The sequence below is a fragment of the Chlamydotis macqueenii genome, chromosome 2 (assembly GCF_036417535.1).
Source record: "Chlamydotis macqueenii isolate bChlMac1 chromosome 2, bChlMac1.mat, whole genome shotgun sequence".
Taxonomy (NCBI): domain Eukaryota; kingdom Metazoa; phylum Chordata; class Aves; order Otidiformes; family Otididae; genus Chlamydotis; species Chlamydotis macqueenii.
Genome location: NC_141557.1, coordinates 139,202,703 through 139,217,311, shown reverse-complemented (window position 1 = coordinate 139,217,311; position 14,609 = coordinate 139,202,703). Strand labels below are relative to the sequence as shown.

General features: G+C 42.6%; 1 protein-coding gene and 1 non-coding gene across 5 annotated transcripts; both read left to right on the top strand.

The window, feature by feature from the left end:
- The first annotated feature begins 1,396 nt into the window (after positions 1-1,396).
- TRNAS-AGA (transfer RNA serine (anticodon AGA)) lies at positions 1,397-1,478 on the top strand. Its single transcript has one exon. It is a non-coding gene; the product is annotated as a tRNA-Ser (tRNA).
- Positions 1,479-1,688: 210 nt separating this feature from the next.
- CFAP418 (cilia and flagella associated protein 418) lies at positions 1,689-12,330 on the top strand. 4 transcript variants are annotated; one of them, XM_086741034.1, is made up of 7 exons: positions 1,689-1,846; positions 3,082-3,181; positions 6,401-6,471; positions 6,992-7,057; positions 7,830-7,925; positions 9,792-9,923; positions 11,600-12,330. In XM_086741034.1, the coding sequence occupies exons 1-7, from the start codon at positions 1,704-1,706 to the stop codon at positions 11,670-11,672; spliced, it is 681 nt and encodes a 226-aa protein (XP_086597160.1). In that variant the 5' UTR covers positions 1,689-1,703; the 3' UTR covers positions 11,673-12,330. The 4 variants fall into 4 exon arrangements, with proteins under 4 accessions (XP_086597160.1, XP_086597157.1, XP_086597158.1 ...); XM_086741031.1 differs by lacking the exon at positions 11,600-12,330 and adding an exon at positions 10,033-10,679 and having other exon boundaries at positions 1,704-1,846; XM_086741033.1 differs by lacking the exon at positions 1,689-1,846 and adding an exon at positions 1,856-2,085.
- Positions 12,331-14,609: the final 2,279 nt, after the last annotated feature.

Here is a 14,609-nt window from a genome sequence, read left to right as displayed (position 1 = left end):
GAATTTACCTACACGACACTGAGTCCTGACCAAGGGACCACTTAAAAGAGCTGGAGCAGCATCAACACTATTTAGTTTCTTCCATCACATCAACCTAGGGAAGGCTCATGACTGTTCTACCCAACACATCTCCCCCAGCAGCACTGCCACGATATGGGCTGGGGTATTAACGAAGCCCTGAGATGCGTGGGGAGGAAAATGGAACCATGAAATAAAAGCTTAAGTAGGAGGGAATTCAAACAGGGCTTGCAACTCATTACTTGAAATATCAGGAGAATTGTAAAACACCTTGTAACCAAGAGGCTTTGCTTGGAGCTGTTAAGGACTGCAGCCCCACTTCATCATGGGCTGACAAATTTTGAACAGTTTTGGCAACGGGGGAGGCTGTGAGCACTGCGCCTTCTGTCTCAGCTGACCTGAGAAGATGGCAATGCTTTGTTTTGCTTAACAGGACCTTTCTCTCTCTAAATTGCTTCCGTGGATTTCTAATCAAATATAATAATATACAGCATTCGTTTGTCTCCAAGCGCCGGCATTGACAAAGCTGGCGGTGCGCCCACCTTGAGCCATTCGACCTCCTGCTTGTCTCCGAGGACAGAGGAGGCCAGAGCACGCATTGGGACTGGTGACTGACACCCGCTATGTTTGTCTGCATTTTTTAACACAGCAACAGGCAAGACCGTGTTTTATGAGACTTTCCTCAAAAATTATAAATCAAGTGCAAAAAAAAAACCCTCCCACTTGCTTAAGTTATCTCATTATGAAGGAAAGAGAGGCCTGTAGTACTACTGCAAAGCCCCTGAAACCCCAAGGGCAGGCCGAACACTGCAGGGGGCTGCAGCCGCTTCCCCCAGTGCCCTGGCTGGAACTGGCCAGAACCGGCTGCACCCCTCTCCAGCCCAGTACTGCCAGTGTCTCCCGGTCCATGCCAGACCCTGCCCCAGTTCCCCAAACACTGTAGGGGCCGTTAGCTTGGGATGGATTGGAGGGGGTTAGGGCCATTCTCTCGACATGTGTTTCTCATAAACACAAAAAAAAAAAACCCAGGCTTCTCCTGGGGACTTTGCACAGTTGGACTATTTTCTCAGAATCACAGCAACACATGAAAACCTCACTTCTTTTTGCTCTAATGGGCCGATCTACAACATACTGAACTATATTGCAAAGACATTACGCACAAACCCCGTGTTATGCCTTTCACTCCACCCCGTGAGGAGACGTGCCCTAAATACCACACCGTACCCCTCACAGTTCTGCCGAGTAACGTTTCCCCGGAACGACCCGGCCCGTTCTGAGGCGGCTGGCAGAGGCGCAGCGGCCCGGCCCGGTTCGGCGCGGCGCGGCAGCAGCCCAGGCAGATAGACGTAGAGCGGCGGGAAAAGCCGCACTAGCATACGTAGTCGTGGCCGAGTGGTTAAGGCGATGGACTAGAAATCCATTGGGGTCTCCCCGCGCAGGTTCGAATCCTGCCGACTACGGCCGGAGCATTACAGCTTCACGTTTATTTTTGGTTTTTTTTTTTTTTTTTTCCCTGGTTCACTGCCGTTTCCTGGGAGGGGCGAGGTAGCAGGCGGGGTGGGCCGTAGGCCTGGCCGCAACCGAGTTCTCCACGCACCCCACAGACCCCCCCGACACCCCGCCAGGCGCGGAGACTCCGCCTCTGCCGGCGTCGGGCCGCCGTGGCAACCCCTGGCGGTGGCAAGATGGCGGACGACTTAGATCAGTTACTGGATGAAGTGGAGAGGCGGCTGTGCCGCCTGCCGGGGCGAGGGGCGGCTGGCGGCCATCGGCACGACCACGGCGAGGAGGAAGAGGAGGGGCCGACGGCGAGGGCGAAGGAGGGCAGGTTAGCGGCCCTGCGTCGGTCCCGGCGCCCGCAGGCAGCTCCGAGCCGAGCGGACGGTCGCGGGCGTGGCGCGCAGCCCGCCCTGTGGGGCGGGAGGGGGTCGGCGTCCGCGACACCAGTCCGGAAGCGAAAATACCGGGATTCGGGAACCGAAATGCTGGCCGAACCTCAACGACTATCCTCTGTCTTACTTATTTTTAAACGCCCAAGTCGTGTGCCAGTGAGCTGCGTTGGTTCAGGTAGTCGGTGTCTCTTGGGAGTATCCCAACCTCGGATTAAATATGGCGTGAAAAGCTGCTCTAATTTGCTTGTGAGTTAGGATCAGGGACTACTTGGCTCTATAACTGACCTCGTGATACGTAAAATATCTATAAATCTTGCGATTTATGGCAGGAAGATCTTTAGCAATAGTATTGTAAAACATTTTATTTTGTTGATACTTAAGTCATTTATATATTCTGTTCATACTTTTTCTATTAACCATATCTTCTACAATAAGCACATAACTTACACTCTACACTATCATGTATCCACCTCAAATTTCACAATTTTTAAAATGACAATCTGAATAGTTTCTGTCATGACAGGGTCCCTGCTCACAGTACTGCCATGCAGTCGGCCACGTCACTGCCATTACCTAAACCTAGTCAATCTAATTACAATATTTTTAAAAATCACACAGTTTTCTTCTGTATCAGGAGTAGATTTGTTCTTGATTGGTTGATGCAGCAGTACTGCAGGCCTCCCTTTCTTTGACAAAGCTAGCAGACAGCAGACTTGAGTGACAAGACTCCTCACTCTCGTGAAAGCAAAGTGCAGGTGATCTCTCTAAGTGCATACAGTTTGGCAGGAATTCCTTCAGAATCCCTGCATGAGGAGAGAACTCCCTCTCACCTTTTATATTCCTGCTGCTGAAGATTAATGTGAAAAATCAGGGCTGTCCAATTTGTTGCTCAGTAAGTGCAGCATGGGTTATATTATCATAGTTTTATTCAGAGTTGGAAGTGGTTGGAAATAAAAAAAGCAAACAAAAAAATAAGACCTATGATGGGACAGTTCAACAGGGACTGAAAGGCATCATCCTGCAGTTTACATCTGTCTAGTCATAGTTTGGATGGCCTACCTTAGATACTACAGAAATGTTAGAGGACAAAGGCTGTGACTCATTTTATGGTTTAACTTGCAATTCTTAGAACTGCTCTGGACAAATGGAAGCTAATTTGTTTGTTTTTCAGATCAGCTAAACTGTTAATGAGTGCTGGCGGCAGTGAAGAAGTTATAGATGACATTATTGATGAAATCTGTAATGACAGCAGCTTTGCTAAAACACCTCTGGTGAGTAGGAGTCTGGAGAAATGCAGAACAGATGAGGTTCAGCAATGGAAAGATAAGCACCATAAACGAAAACTGTTTTAAAGCAAAAAAAAAACGAGCTGAAACAAGCTGTAGGATAAACTTGGAAAATACAGCATAAAGGAAAGTGCAGCAATCCTGTAGTGAGGAATAGGAGAGACAGAAAGAGATGGTCTTACCCAGGCAGTAACAGGCAATTAAAGGAAATGCTAGCTCAAGGTAAAGCATGATGTCAAATATCACCAAATCACAGAAAATTGAGGTTGGAGGAGGGACCTCTGGAAGTCATAGAATCATAGAATCATAGGATGGTTTGGGTTGGAAGGGACCTTCAAAGGTCATCTAGTCCAACCCCCCTGCAAGGAGCAGGGACATCCCTGACTAGATCAGGTTGCTCAGAGCCTCATCCAGTCTGGCCTTGAACATTTCCAGGGATGGGGCCTCCACCACCTTTCTGGGCAACCTGTTCCAGTGTTCTATAACTCGCATTGTAAAAAATTTTTTCCTAATTTCCAATCTAAATCTACCCCCCTCTAGTTTAAAACCATTACCCCTCGTCCTATCGCAACAGGCCCTACTAAACAGCCTTTCTCCATCTTTCTTGTAGGCCCCCTTGAGGTACTGGAAGACCGCTATCAGGTCTCCCTGGAGCCTCCTCTTCTGCAGGCTGAACAGCCCCAACTCTCTCAGCCTGTCCTCATAAGAGAGGTGCTCCAGCCCTTTTATCATCTTCGTGGCCCTCCTCTGGACCTTCTCCAACTGGTCCATGTCCTTCTTGTGCTGGGGGCTCCAGAACTGGACACAGTACTCCAGGTGGGGTCTCACCAGGGCAGAGTAGAGGGGGAGAATCACCTCCCTCGACCTGCTGGCCACGCTTCTCTTGATGCAGCCCAGGATGCGGTTGGCCTTCTGGGCCGCAAGGGTGCATTGCCTGCTCATGTTAAGCTTCTCATCCACCAGCACTCCCAAGTCCTTCTCCTCAGGGCTGCTCTCAATCCATTCCCCGCCCAGCCTGTATTTGTGCCTGGGATTGCCATGACCCAGGTGCAGGACCTTGCACTTGGCCTGGTTGAACTTCATGAGGTTGGCACGGGCCCACGCAGGGCTTCCTAGAGCTGGTTTCCCTGGACAACTTTTGAATGTCTCCAAGGATGGAGACTCCACAGCCTCTCTAAGTAACCTGTTGCCGTGTTTGACCACCCTCACAAGAAGTAAAGAAGGTTTTTTTATGTGTTTAACTGGAATTCCTTGTATTTCAACTTGTGCCCATTGCCTCTCCTCCTGACAGTGGGCCCCACTGGGAAGAGTCTGGCTACGTCTTCTTTATTCTTCCTCATCATGTATTTTTATACATTGATAAGATTCTCCTGACCCTTGTCTTCTCCAGGCTAAACTATTCCAGCTCTCTTAGCCTCTACCTGTATGTCAGATGGTCTAAGTCCTCAATCACTTTCATGGTCCTTTGCTGGACCCACTCCATTATGTCCATCTCTCTTTTGTACTGGGCACAGCACTGCAGACATATCTATGAGGCCGTATCTGGAGTACTGTGTCCAGTTCTGGGCTCCCCAGTGCAAGAGAAAGATGGAGCTGGAGAGCCTCCAGTAAAGGGCCATGGAGATGATTAAGAGACTGGAGTATCTTTCATACGAGGAGAGGCTGAGAGAGCTGAGACTGTTCAACCTGGAGAAGAGAAGGCTCCAGGGGGATCTTATGGATGTGTGTAAATACCTGATGGGAGGAGTAAAGAAGGGGCCAGGCTCTACGCTGTAGTGCCCAGTGACAGGACAAGAGGCAGTGGGCACAAACTGAAACACATGAAATTCCATCTGTACACAAGAAAACACTTTGTTACTGCAAGAGTGGACAGGCTGCCCAAAGAGGTTGTGGAGTCTCTGTGGAGGTTTTCAAAACCCAGCTGGACACAGTCCTGGGTAAGCTGCTGAAGTTGACCCTGCTTGGAGGAGGGGAGTTGGCCTAGATGATCTCAAGAGGTCCCTTCCAACCAAAATGCTTCTGTGATTGTCTCACCAGTGCTGAGTAGAGAGGAAGGATCACCTTCCTCGACCAGCTGGCAATGTCCCTTCTAATGTAGCCAACAGGATGCTGTTGGCCTTCTGTGCTGCAAGGGCGCGCTGCTGGCTCATGGTCGACTTGTCATTGACCAAATTTCCCATGGCTTCTCTGCAAAGCTGCTGTCTGGCTGGTCAAACCTCAGTGTGTTCTGGTGCATGAGCATCATTCATCCCCAGGGGCAGGAGTTTGTATTTCCCCTTAGTCGAACTTCAAGAGATTCCTCTCAGCCCGTTTCTGCAGTCTGCTGAGGTCCCTCTTAGTGGCAGTGCAGTCGTCTAGCATACCAACCGCTGCTCCCCATTTTGTATCATCTGCAAATGACTCTGTTGTTTGACAGCAGGAGGTGGAGATGAAACCGCAAATTTACATTAAGATAGAATGATAGAAGATATTGAAAATATATATTAATTTAGGTGTCATCGGTAGAAAATAGCGTTGTTTATACTTCATAACCCCCCTGCAGATTCTGTTATTTTCATGAGTGACACTGGGTTTGCTTTGTCTCTGATTTCTTACAGAGTGACTAAATCTGAACCAACAAAAACCACTTGTATCCCTCGATATGTATGTCTGAGCAAGAGAGAATTATGTCAATAAATTTGTATAATTTTCTCATTTTATATCCCCAGGACTTCCGATTTAGAATCTAGAATTCTAGTATTCTGGAATTCAAATGAACTGTTTTGTGTGCAGCAAATAAGAAACTTTTCAAAGACACTTTGTCTTTTTGAGTAAAGTAAGTCCTTGATGTGTTTTCAGTAAAACAAAAGCTCAGAAACTTTGAGGGAGCAGGTTCCTAAATTGAAACTGATTTTAAAAGCAAAATTACTAAAAAGAGAGCATTAAATACTAAGTGTTGATTGTAAAATCAAAGTGATCACGTGGAATTCCTTCAGGCAGAGCTGGAAGTTCAGTATGAGAACAGAAGCCTCATTGCTCATTTATGTGTTACTTCAACAGCTTTTGTCTCAAAGAGCCTCACAGAAACCTGAGCAAGAAAATTCCCAAATTCTTAGTCCCCTTCTTCTGCGACTGAGATTTTCTGGCTCCTGCTTATTAAGTAAAACAGAATATTATTACCTTGCTGTAATGCTGCCTTTTATTCTTTGATTACTTTTTAAATAGAAATTGAAGTCTAACTCTGCAAGTCTCACACATGAAAGCAATAGTGCTGTTGTACAGGCTTATAGGAAAAGGTACGTGAAAAATGTTTGGGCTAGTCGAACATAGCTCGATTGTAGCTTGTTGTCTAATTGTCAGTCTAATAATATTGCTACTGTTTAATCTGCGTTGACATTAACTAAGAAAGACATGGAGTATTTAGAAAAACATTCTTTTTAAAGATAAACAAAGATAAAGATAATTTTGAAGAATTACTAATGTGCTTTCATATTGTCAAAATTATTTACTATAAATTTATTAACAATTTAAGTTATTGAACAACAGCTTCCTTGGCCTTATGGACATATACATTTATCAAATGCTGCAATATATAATCCCGTATGTGTTTGGTAAAGAGTGATTGTCATGGAGTTTTCCTTTGAATACCTTGGTAATGAAAATTTTAAAATTCTATCATTTGTAAGCATTTGGATGCTTTGCCTATATTTAATAAATATTATTTTAGAAATATGTTGTTAAACTAGGAGAAGCATTTTACTACTTTCTGCAGAATGTTTTGCTGTAGTTTAATATTATTTAATAAAATCCATGCAGATGCTGTCCAGTGTACCTGGGTGGAAGCTCTTCACCATATGGCATAGGAACAAATATTTCAAAAAGGTGAGAAACGTGAAAAAATAAGTTCTCCTTACTTTATCATTATTTTTATTCACAACTGTGTTTCCAGAGTTCTTCATTTGAACTCAACAGAACTGCCCTATATTCCTCGAAACATGTGGCTGCAACTCCACTGGTGCCTTCCAGTCCTCTGTTTTTGACCACTAGATCTTTTGTTTGTTTGAGGACTTGAAGCATGTGCAAGTGAGACATGAGACTCCAAAAATCAAAAACATATAGTTAAGGAAGTTGCATCTATCAAGTATTGTTATTTTTCCCTGCCTCTCTTCAGCTTTCAGTGTGATGCGGAGTATGTCACTTAAATCAGTGGGCTGGTTTAAATCATCCTAGAGCCTGAACTGAAAATAGCCAGAGTGCTTTGCAACTGCATTTGAACTTAGTAGGCAAGGTACTTTAACGATTTATCCCCAACATCCTATAGAACATTATTACATTTCCATGTGGGATTTTTTGTAGTAAGTAGTTATGCACTTGATGCGTATTTGGATGCTAGTCAAGTGCCATACCAGTGAGGAGGACCAAAAGAGTATATTGAGAGAATATCAGTTTATTTTATGTGTTCTGTAAGGTTAGGAACCTGTAAAAGTAATATGTGATCGTATAGTTAAAACATGTGCCATAATGAATGGGACAGAGATGTAAGAAAAAATTAAAGTAACCTTGCTTCTACTGTTTCTGAGTGAGCACTGTACTTTAAAGCTGTTACGATCTGTGTAGCTTCTCCAACTTGGAGCTTTCTGTTCTTTCTTACCAGAACATGTGATCAACTACGTTGTACTGCATGTGACTTCCGTGTATCACTTTTCAACGACTACATCTGGGATCAGTCCTGTGATTATCTTTTTTTCAGGTATGTCTGAGCTGGGTTTGGTATTAGTATTGTGCTAATTATGCTTGATGAGAACGGAAAACATGAAAAGTCCTGAGCACTCCTGTGTTACCTAAAAAGAATACATGCAACCTGTTCAGTGATCAGGTTGGAAAGTCTGCAGGGAGAGGAGTGCAACACCTCCCATGATCTGTTTTCATGCCTTTCCTTTTCTTCCCCCATCACTCTCCCTCTCTGATTTTAAAAAGAATTCAAGTTTCATGGATCAAAAGGCAACTTTTCTGCCGAAATAAGCAGATAATCTCTGTGGTGGGCTGGCTTTTCATGTGTTGTTACAGGATGCCTACAAAATGAATGCTGATTGTTCATCATGTACTTCTCACCATACCTTCAGTCACAGAGACTGTGATTGTTTCAAGATTTTCTTTTTTCCAGTATTAAGTATTAAACTGTCATGTTCAGTGAAAATCAAATCGTTTGATTTCTTAATAGACTTATTTTTAAGGCAAGGTTTGATTAAATGGAGGGGTGGGATTTTTGTTTTCTTGTCTTCTGATGTCTTTGACTTTAATTATTTCCCTTTTTTTTAAGACTTAAAATCAAGGACTTCTTATTTCCAGTTTCTCTAAAACTGTATCTAATGCCAAGACTTAGTGAAGGGTAGTGTAGCAGGCATGCTCCTAATATAGATACTGAATTTGGATTCCTCTTCTTTTAGTAAAGTCTCTGTGCCCGTTATCCCATGGAGATGGTGGATGTGTTCAGAGTGTGTGCTTGTCCCCCAGGGAGTGTGACAGCTGGAGTGCAACAGGAATGGATCCATCATCTCCTTTCCCAGTATTTTTCTTGTATTACAGTTTTATTAGATTTTTTTCCTGTATTTTCCTTCCAGTTCTGAAATTTTTAGTTATCTTTGAATGCAAATCTTATTTTCACATTATTTAAAGCAGCATTAAAAATACAATGCTGCATTAGTCTTCTGAGATGAGTTTGGTAGCTGGAAAGGTTAAGTAAAAATATGATTGTTTTGTTTACTCAAAGTCTAAATCATTCTGCTTCTGAGATCTTGAATATTTTTTTTAAATACATGAAAGGCATTAGTATCAGATATTTGTAACAATGATTGAAGATTAAACATTTGCCTTTTATTAATAGATATCTGACCTCTTATTCTAAAAATTCTTCCTGTGATGTTTGTTTTGGGTTTCCTTTTTTTAGCTGGGCTTGAGAATGTTGTTTTCAAACAATTCAGTGGCCAGTAATTGTTGGCCAGGAGGAGGTCATGAGAGCAGGGATAGTTCAAATGCTAAATTTTCACTTGTTTTTTGAAAAACTTGTTTTAGTAACAGCTATGCTGTTTTTTCATCTGTTGTGGTTGGTGCTTGCACAGGAATTATTTGTAGTTTGATGCACATTCTTCTCTTTGATGGCCATTTCATTCCAGTCACTTCCACAACAATCCTAAATAACAGTTCCTGATGAAAAGTTTAACTCTGTAGTTGTACCCATTCTGCATAGGGATTTTTACAGTAAGTTTGAGAAGATAAATGCATTTTTAGGTAATTTCTTGACACAAGAATTAACTCTACCTGGTTTTCTTCCCAACTCTTTCTCTGGAGGCTGACACAGGGTCTCTAAACCCAACAGAAAACATGACTTGAAAAAACATCTATCTCCAGTTGATCTGAGAGTACTGCAACTACACACTAAGACTGCTCTCAGGAAAGGATTGTGTTCAAAACAGAATTTAAACATATCCCTGAATTATTCATGACAGTGGTACTCAAAAATGTTCTTAAGAGCTTTTCTGAATTGAAATGGCCTCATGAATCTTTTTTCTTTAAAAAAAAAATGCATGATCCTAACCTGAATTCACTTGATTGGCAGGAATAACATGCCTGAGCTCAGTAAACTGAGAGCGAAGATGGTAAAGAAGAAAGGAGCACGAGCATACGCTTGTCAGTGCAGCTGGAGATCCATCAGTGAATTAACTGACCTCCAAACAGACCAGCAGCTTCGGTGGGTTTGTGGTAAACACGCAGAATGAAGTCCTCTTGTGTGTGGTACCTGCTTGTGTGGAAGCAGGTCATAAACTCGATTTGTTTCCCACACAGTTTTCTGGGAACAGATGGAAGCCTGGATACTTACATCTAGAAATAGATTATAACACCTACACCTGAAAACTTTTTTTCAATTTAACTGTCTTGCCAGCAGTATGAGCAGTTGAATTTTTAGAAGAAACAACCAATTTGGAGGCTTTCTGGAAGCTAAATTAAGTTAAAGCTCCTGCTCAGCAGTGTTAAAGAAAAGAAGAGGAAATCGGCAGATTTAGGCATGGGGCAAAGCAGCTTGAGACTGTTCCTCATATCTAGCAGAGCGCCTTATTTCCCATGTCTGCAAAATCTTGGACTCAAAATGGTGGGTTGGGGTGCAGCCATGACACACAAGCGTATGAATTTCTGCACATAAATTAATACTGCTGTTCTGCTTTGCTCATAGCTGTTAATGAGCAAGCGGTTGTAGATCTCTTAAAAAATTACTGTGAGATCAGCTCTCACCTCACAGGTTTCAGCACACCCTGAAACTTTACTTTCTCTTACCCACCAGTAGCCAAAAACTGCAGGTGCTGGAAATTTACATCCAGTTCCTACTGCTTTTTTCAAAGCACTTTCTGCTGACTAAAGGCTTTTACCACAGTGAATTTCTTGGACCCTTCACTGCAAGAAGTGAAAAAGTTATTCTGAAATTATTAAATATTTTTCAATTTTAAAGAGATTCTGAAGAGTATGTGACTCTTCTGTCGATATTTTCAAGGGAAAAGAGGCTCAGCCTTCTGAAAGTGAGAAAGTATATATCCCCACTGACATTCAAATTTGGATTTTTTTCAGTTTCACGTAGCTTTCACTTCAGCTTCACTTCAGAAAACTATATATTCAGAAAGTGTAGCTGTCCTGTTTCAACACTCTCCCTTCCGGCAGTAACACTGTAAAACTACTTCCAGTATCATGTTACTTGGTGAATTGTCTTGATTACAGTTAATGTCACTATAGTTTATGGGCTCTTTCTTTTCATTATGTATAAATAACACAGGAGATGGATTTGAGTTTTGGGCGGGAAGAGAGGAAGGAAAGGATTACTAGTCCTGGCAATTACTACATTGAAAAGTGTCCCAGAATGGGAAGTCTGTCAGTATTTTTGCTAAGCAGTATGTGATACTGTACAGATAAATTCAAAATTAATTACTTTGTGCAATTCTGTACAGAGCCATCTCTTTTTTTGAGAAGTTTTCCTCACAGCCCTAATCTGTACATTGTCAATCTGTTCTTTCTCTGAGCTTTTCCAAAACAATTGCATGGTCTTTCCTATAGAGGTCATCTCTCGAATCTGTTGCTTTGTCTGTGCCCCTCTGAAAGAGCAGATCCCAGAGGTGACAAGAGGCATCATGTACTCTGCATCCTGCTCACCTTCCCCCTCCGTTGGTGTTTTTTTAGAACCTGCGGAGTACCAGCAGTGTGCCTGGGAGGCATGGCAGTGCTTACGTACACAGGGCTGCTTCGGTGCTGTAGAGTGCACGGTCCGGTGCCACATGAGGCCTTGCTGCTAGGTTCAGAGGGGAGCTGGCTTTGGAGAGAAGGTACTACTTGACATAACAGCGTAGAAATATTTAGGGTCATGTGTTGTTTTCAGTGCTTCAGGTGGAAGTTTCAACTGCTAGACTCTAAAACTGCAGGTTCAGGAGATGGAGAGACCCAGAGACCAGTTGACTAATGCTCAGTCAGCTACTGGAAGAGGTCTGCTTGCCTTTCTGTCCTTTGTGAAGAGATAGCCCCTGTGTGGACTGTAAGCAGTAAGTGTTCCTGGATTTTCCTCGGGTGGGCCAGAGTGATTTCCATTCCTAGAGAGCATCAGTGCTAATGGTAAGAGGAGAAACCCACAAGAGTATGTAATTTATTACAAGCTCTAGAGAAGAATAAACCTACTTTCCAAAGTGCTGAGTTGCCTTGGCGTGCCTGTTCCAAGGCCATTTGAAACTGATGACCGAGTAGCCCCACAGGATGCTCTTTTGGATTCGCACTGGAACTTGTGCCACAATGTAGGGAACAAGTTAGCCTTGCAGCTTGTGAGCAGGAAACAGGGAAAACCCTAACACCCATCTTAGTTCATGAGGCTGTCTTATGTTTTAAACAAACCAACAGAAACAGTCACCCTCTGTGGAACTGTTTGCACTACCAAGCATGTGGAGCAAATCATGCAGAAACAAAAGTTCAAGACATCTGTTCTAGTGGTTTTTATGACAAGAAGACAGCCTGCAGCACTTGAAAAGTGGAGACTAGAAAGGAATTGAGACAAAAGGACTAAGTGTAGGAGAAGTAAAAAGAATTAACACCGATATCTATTGACAACATTAGCTGTATTGACAGCATTTCTTCTAGGTCACCTCATCCCTCAATTTTCTCTTAGCTTGGAGAGTTTTAGAAAGAGCGCTCTCTTTCTGGATAGAGGTTGTTGTCAGGTGATTGCATCACTAACAGCGTTAGGAGTGCACTCCAAGCACGGAAAATGTTAGAAGATCATCCTTTTTGGTAAATGTGTGTGGAAACCTGAGCATTTCCCTGAAATCATGTTTATTCAGGTATAGTTACTTGTTTCTGGTGTTGGTCAGAATGGTGGGATGTGACAGCTCCTTGTCCAAGTAAAGTTTTAAACAGGTGCAGAAATGGTGCTTATTATATTGGTTTTCATTACAGAAGTTAGCATATTTCTAGATCTGAGAATAGTTACTGTGTCATTAAATAAATTATTTTTGTTGGAAAGAGAAGTGGCATTAAAGCATTTCATTTCCCTTTCCGTGCTTTCTTCAGTTACATGTTACAAACCACTCCAAAGTCCTCAAATGAAAAGAATGTGAAGAAAGGTAAAATTGGAGCTTGAATGTTCATGTGATGAAGATATTGTAACATGGCACAAGATTATCAAGATGTAGCGCAGACCCTCAGTGATATTTCCGTGTCAGTTATCTGAGATAGCAGGGATTATGTAAAGAGTTTTGTTTAAGAATGCCATTCAGCTGTTGTCAAATGGAAGTACTGGAGAACAGTTAGTGCTAAGTATAAATGTGACCATTGTTTTCTTCGAGTTTTTTGCTTTGGAAGTAATAATACCGGTTTTGTTTGTGAAATAGACCAGGTGAAAACTTGAGACTTACATTTTGCTTGGGTGATATGCTTGGAAATGTTCTAGCCTGCAGCATTAGTCTGTGGCAGATCTCATAACAAAACAAAAGCAATGAAAGATGACAAAATGAGAATCCACACAAAAATCATTCACTTGGAAATTTAGTCAGTGGTTTAATATCATACCAGCTTTTCTGAATATGTGTTTCTGCAGTACATCTGGATAGGGATCCAATTCAGGTGTACATAGTACATTCTGTGAGCCTTTCTTTATCAAATTTTAATGTGGTGTTCTAAGTATGTCTCACTTGTTTTACCCGCAAACTGTGCAGGGTGTCCAACTCAGATGCTGAATATAGCTCAGAAAAATAGTTATCGAGGATCTTGTCCTGCCATAAAATTTAACTTAGAGAAGCATAATAGCATTACATATTGCAAGCTCTTCACTGTATAAAATTAAGATTTGGGTTTTTCTGAACACCGATTGCAGTTATATAATGGAGGTATTCAGTAAATGCTAGGCACTGGAAGCTGCCACTTGTTGAAAGATTGCTCACTTCTCTTGTTTCCTGACATGTGAGTCTTTGGGTCATGTAACCAGCACATGTGGTAGTCACACACTTGGGGAGGGACTGTGTTGGGAGCTGTGTAGGCAAATTTTTCTGCCTGCCAGGCTTTTTGCACAAAACTTGCCCAGTTTTTTCTGTTGTGTGACACCTGATAGCAGCAGACAGGCCAACCTGGAAGCGGATGGAGTAAAGGTGTGTAAGGTGCTGCACGTTTGTGAGGGCCACATATGATGCCTGGGACTTGGCATGTGTGCTTTCAGGAAAGTATTTTTCAAATGTCCACACCTCAATAAAGTGAAATGTCTGAACAAATCTGAACTGTGTGTTGTGTAAATTCTGTTGTGTTGGTTCCTATCCGAGAGAAGCCTTATGAAAATGACGTAGGGCCGTGTTTTCTCCGTCAGAAGGGTTACAAAATGCCCTTAATACAAAAACATTTTTGAGCTCTTAAGAAATAGTACTGTTGTGTGTATTTTCGCACATCAGTGGGGATGTAGCAAATACCTGCAAAGTAAATGAGCTTTAATATTCTTTACCAGATACCATGAGGAGAGGACATTAAATTATGGAGAACTCACAAAGATGGATGAATTTATCATGTTTCTTGGATGTTTACTTAGAATAAAAGGTGGAGCCGCCCCTGCTGTGGGAGGTGGCATATTGGTAAAGTGCATGCAGAGTGGGATGCTAGTACCTTTGTTATCAGTCAAGGCGAGTTATCACTAGCATCATACTCAAAAGTGGGAGATCAATCAAGGAATCACAGCATTTCCTGTTCCCCCAGATCTTGCTATAAAAACTGTTCTTGGTACCAAGAAGAAGTTGCTCTACAACAAATCCTGTTTCTCCATCATGAAGAAATGCTGCGTGGCATACGTTAAGGGTCACAGACATAAATACTTCTTGTAGTCCGTTCTGAATTAGGACTTGAGGTGTTGGTGCTATTCAGGTAGTAACTGCTT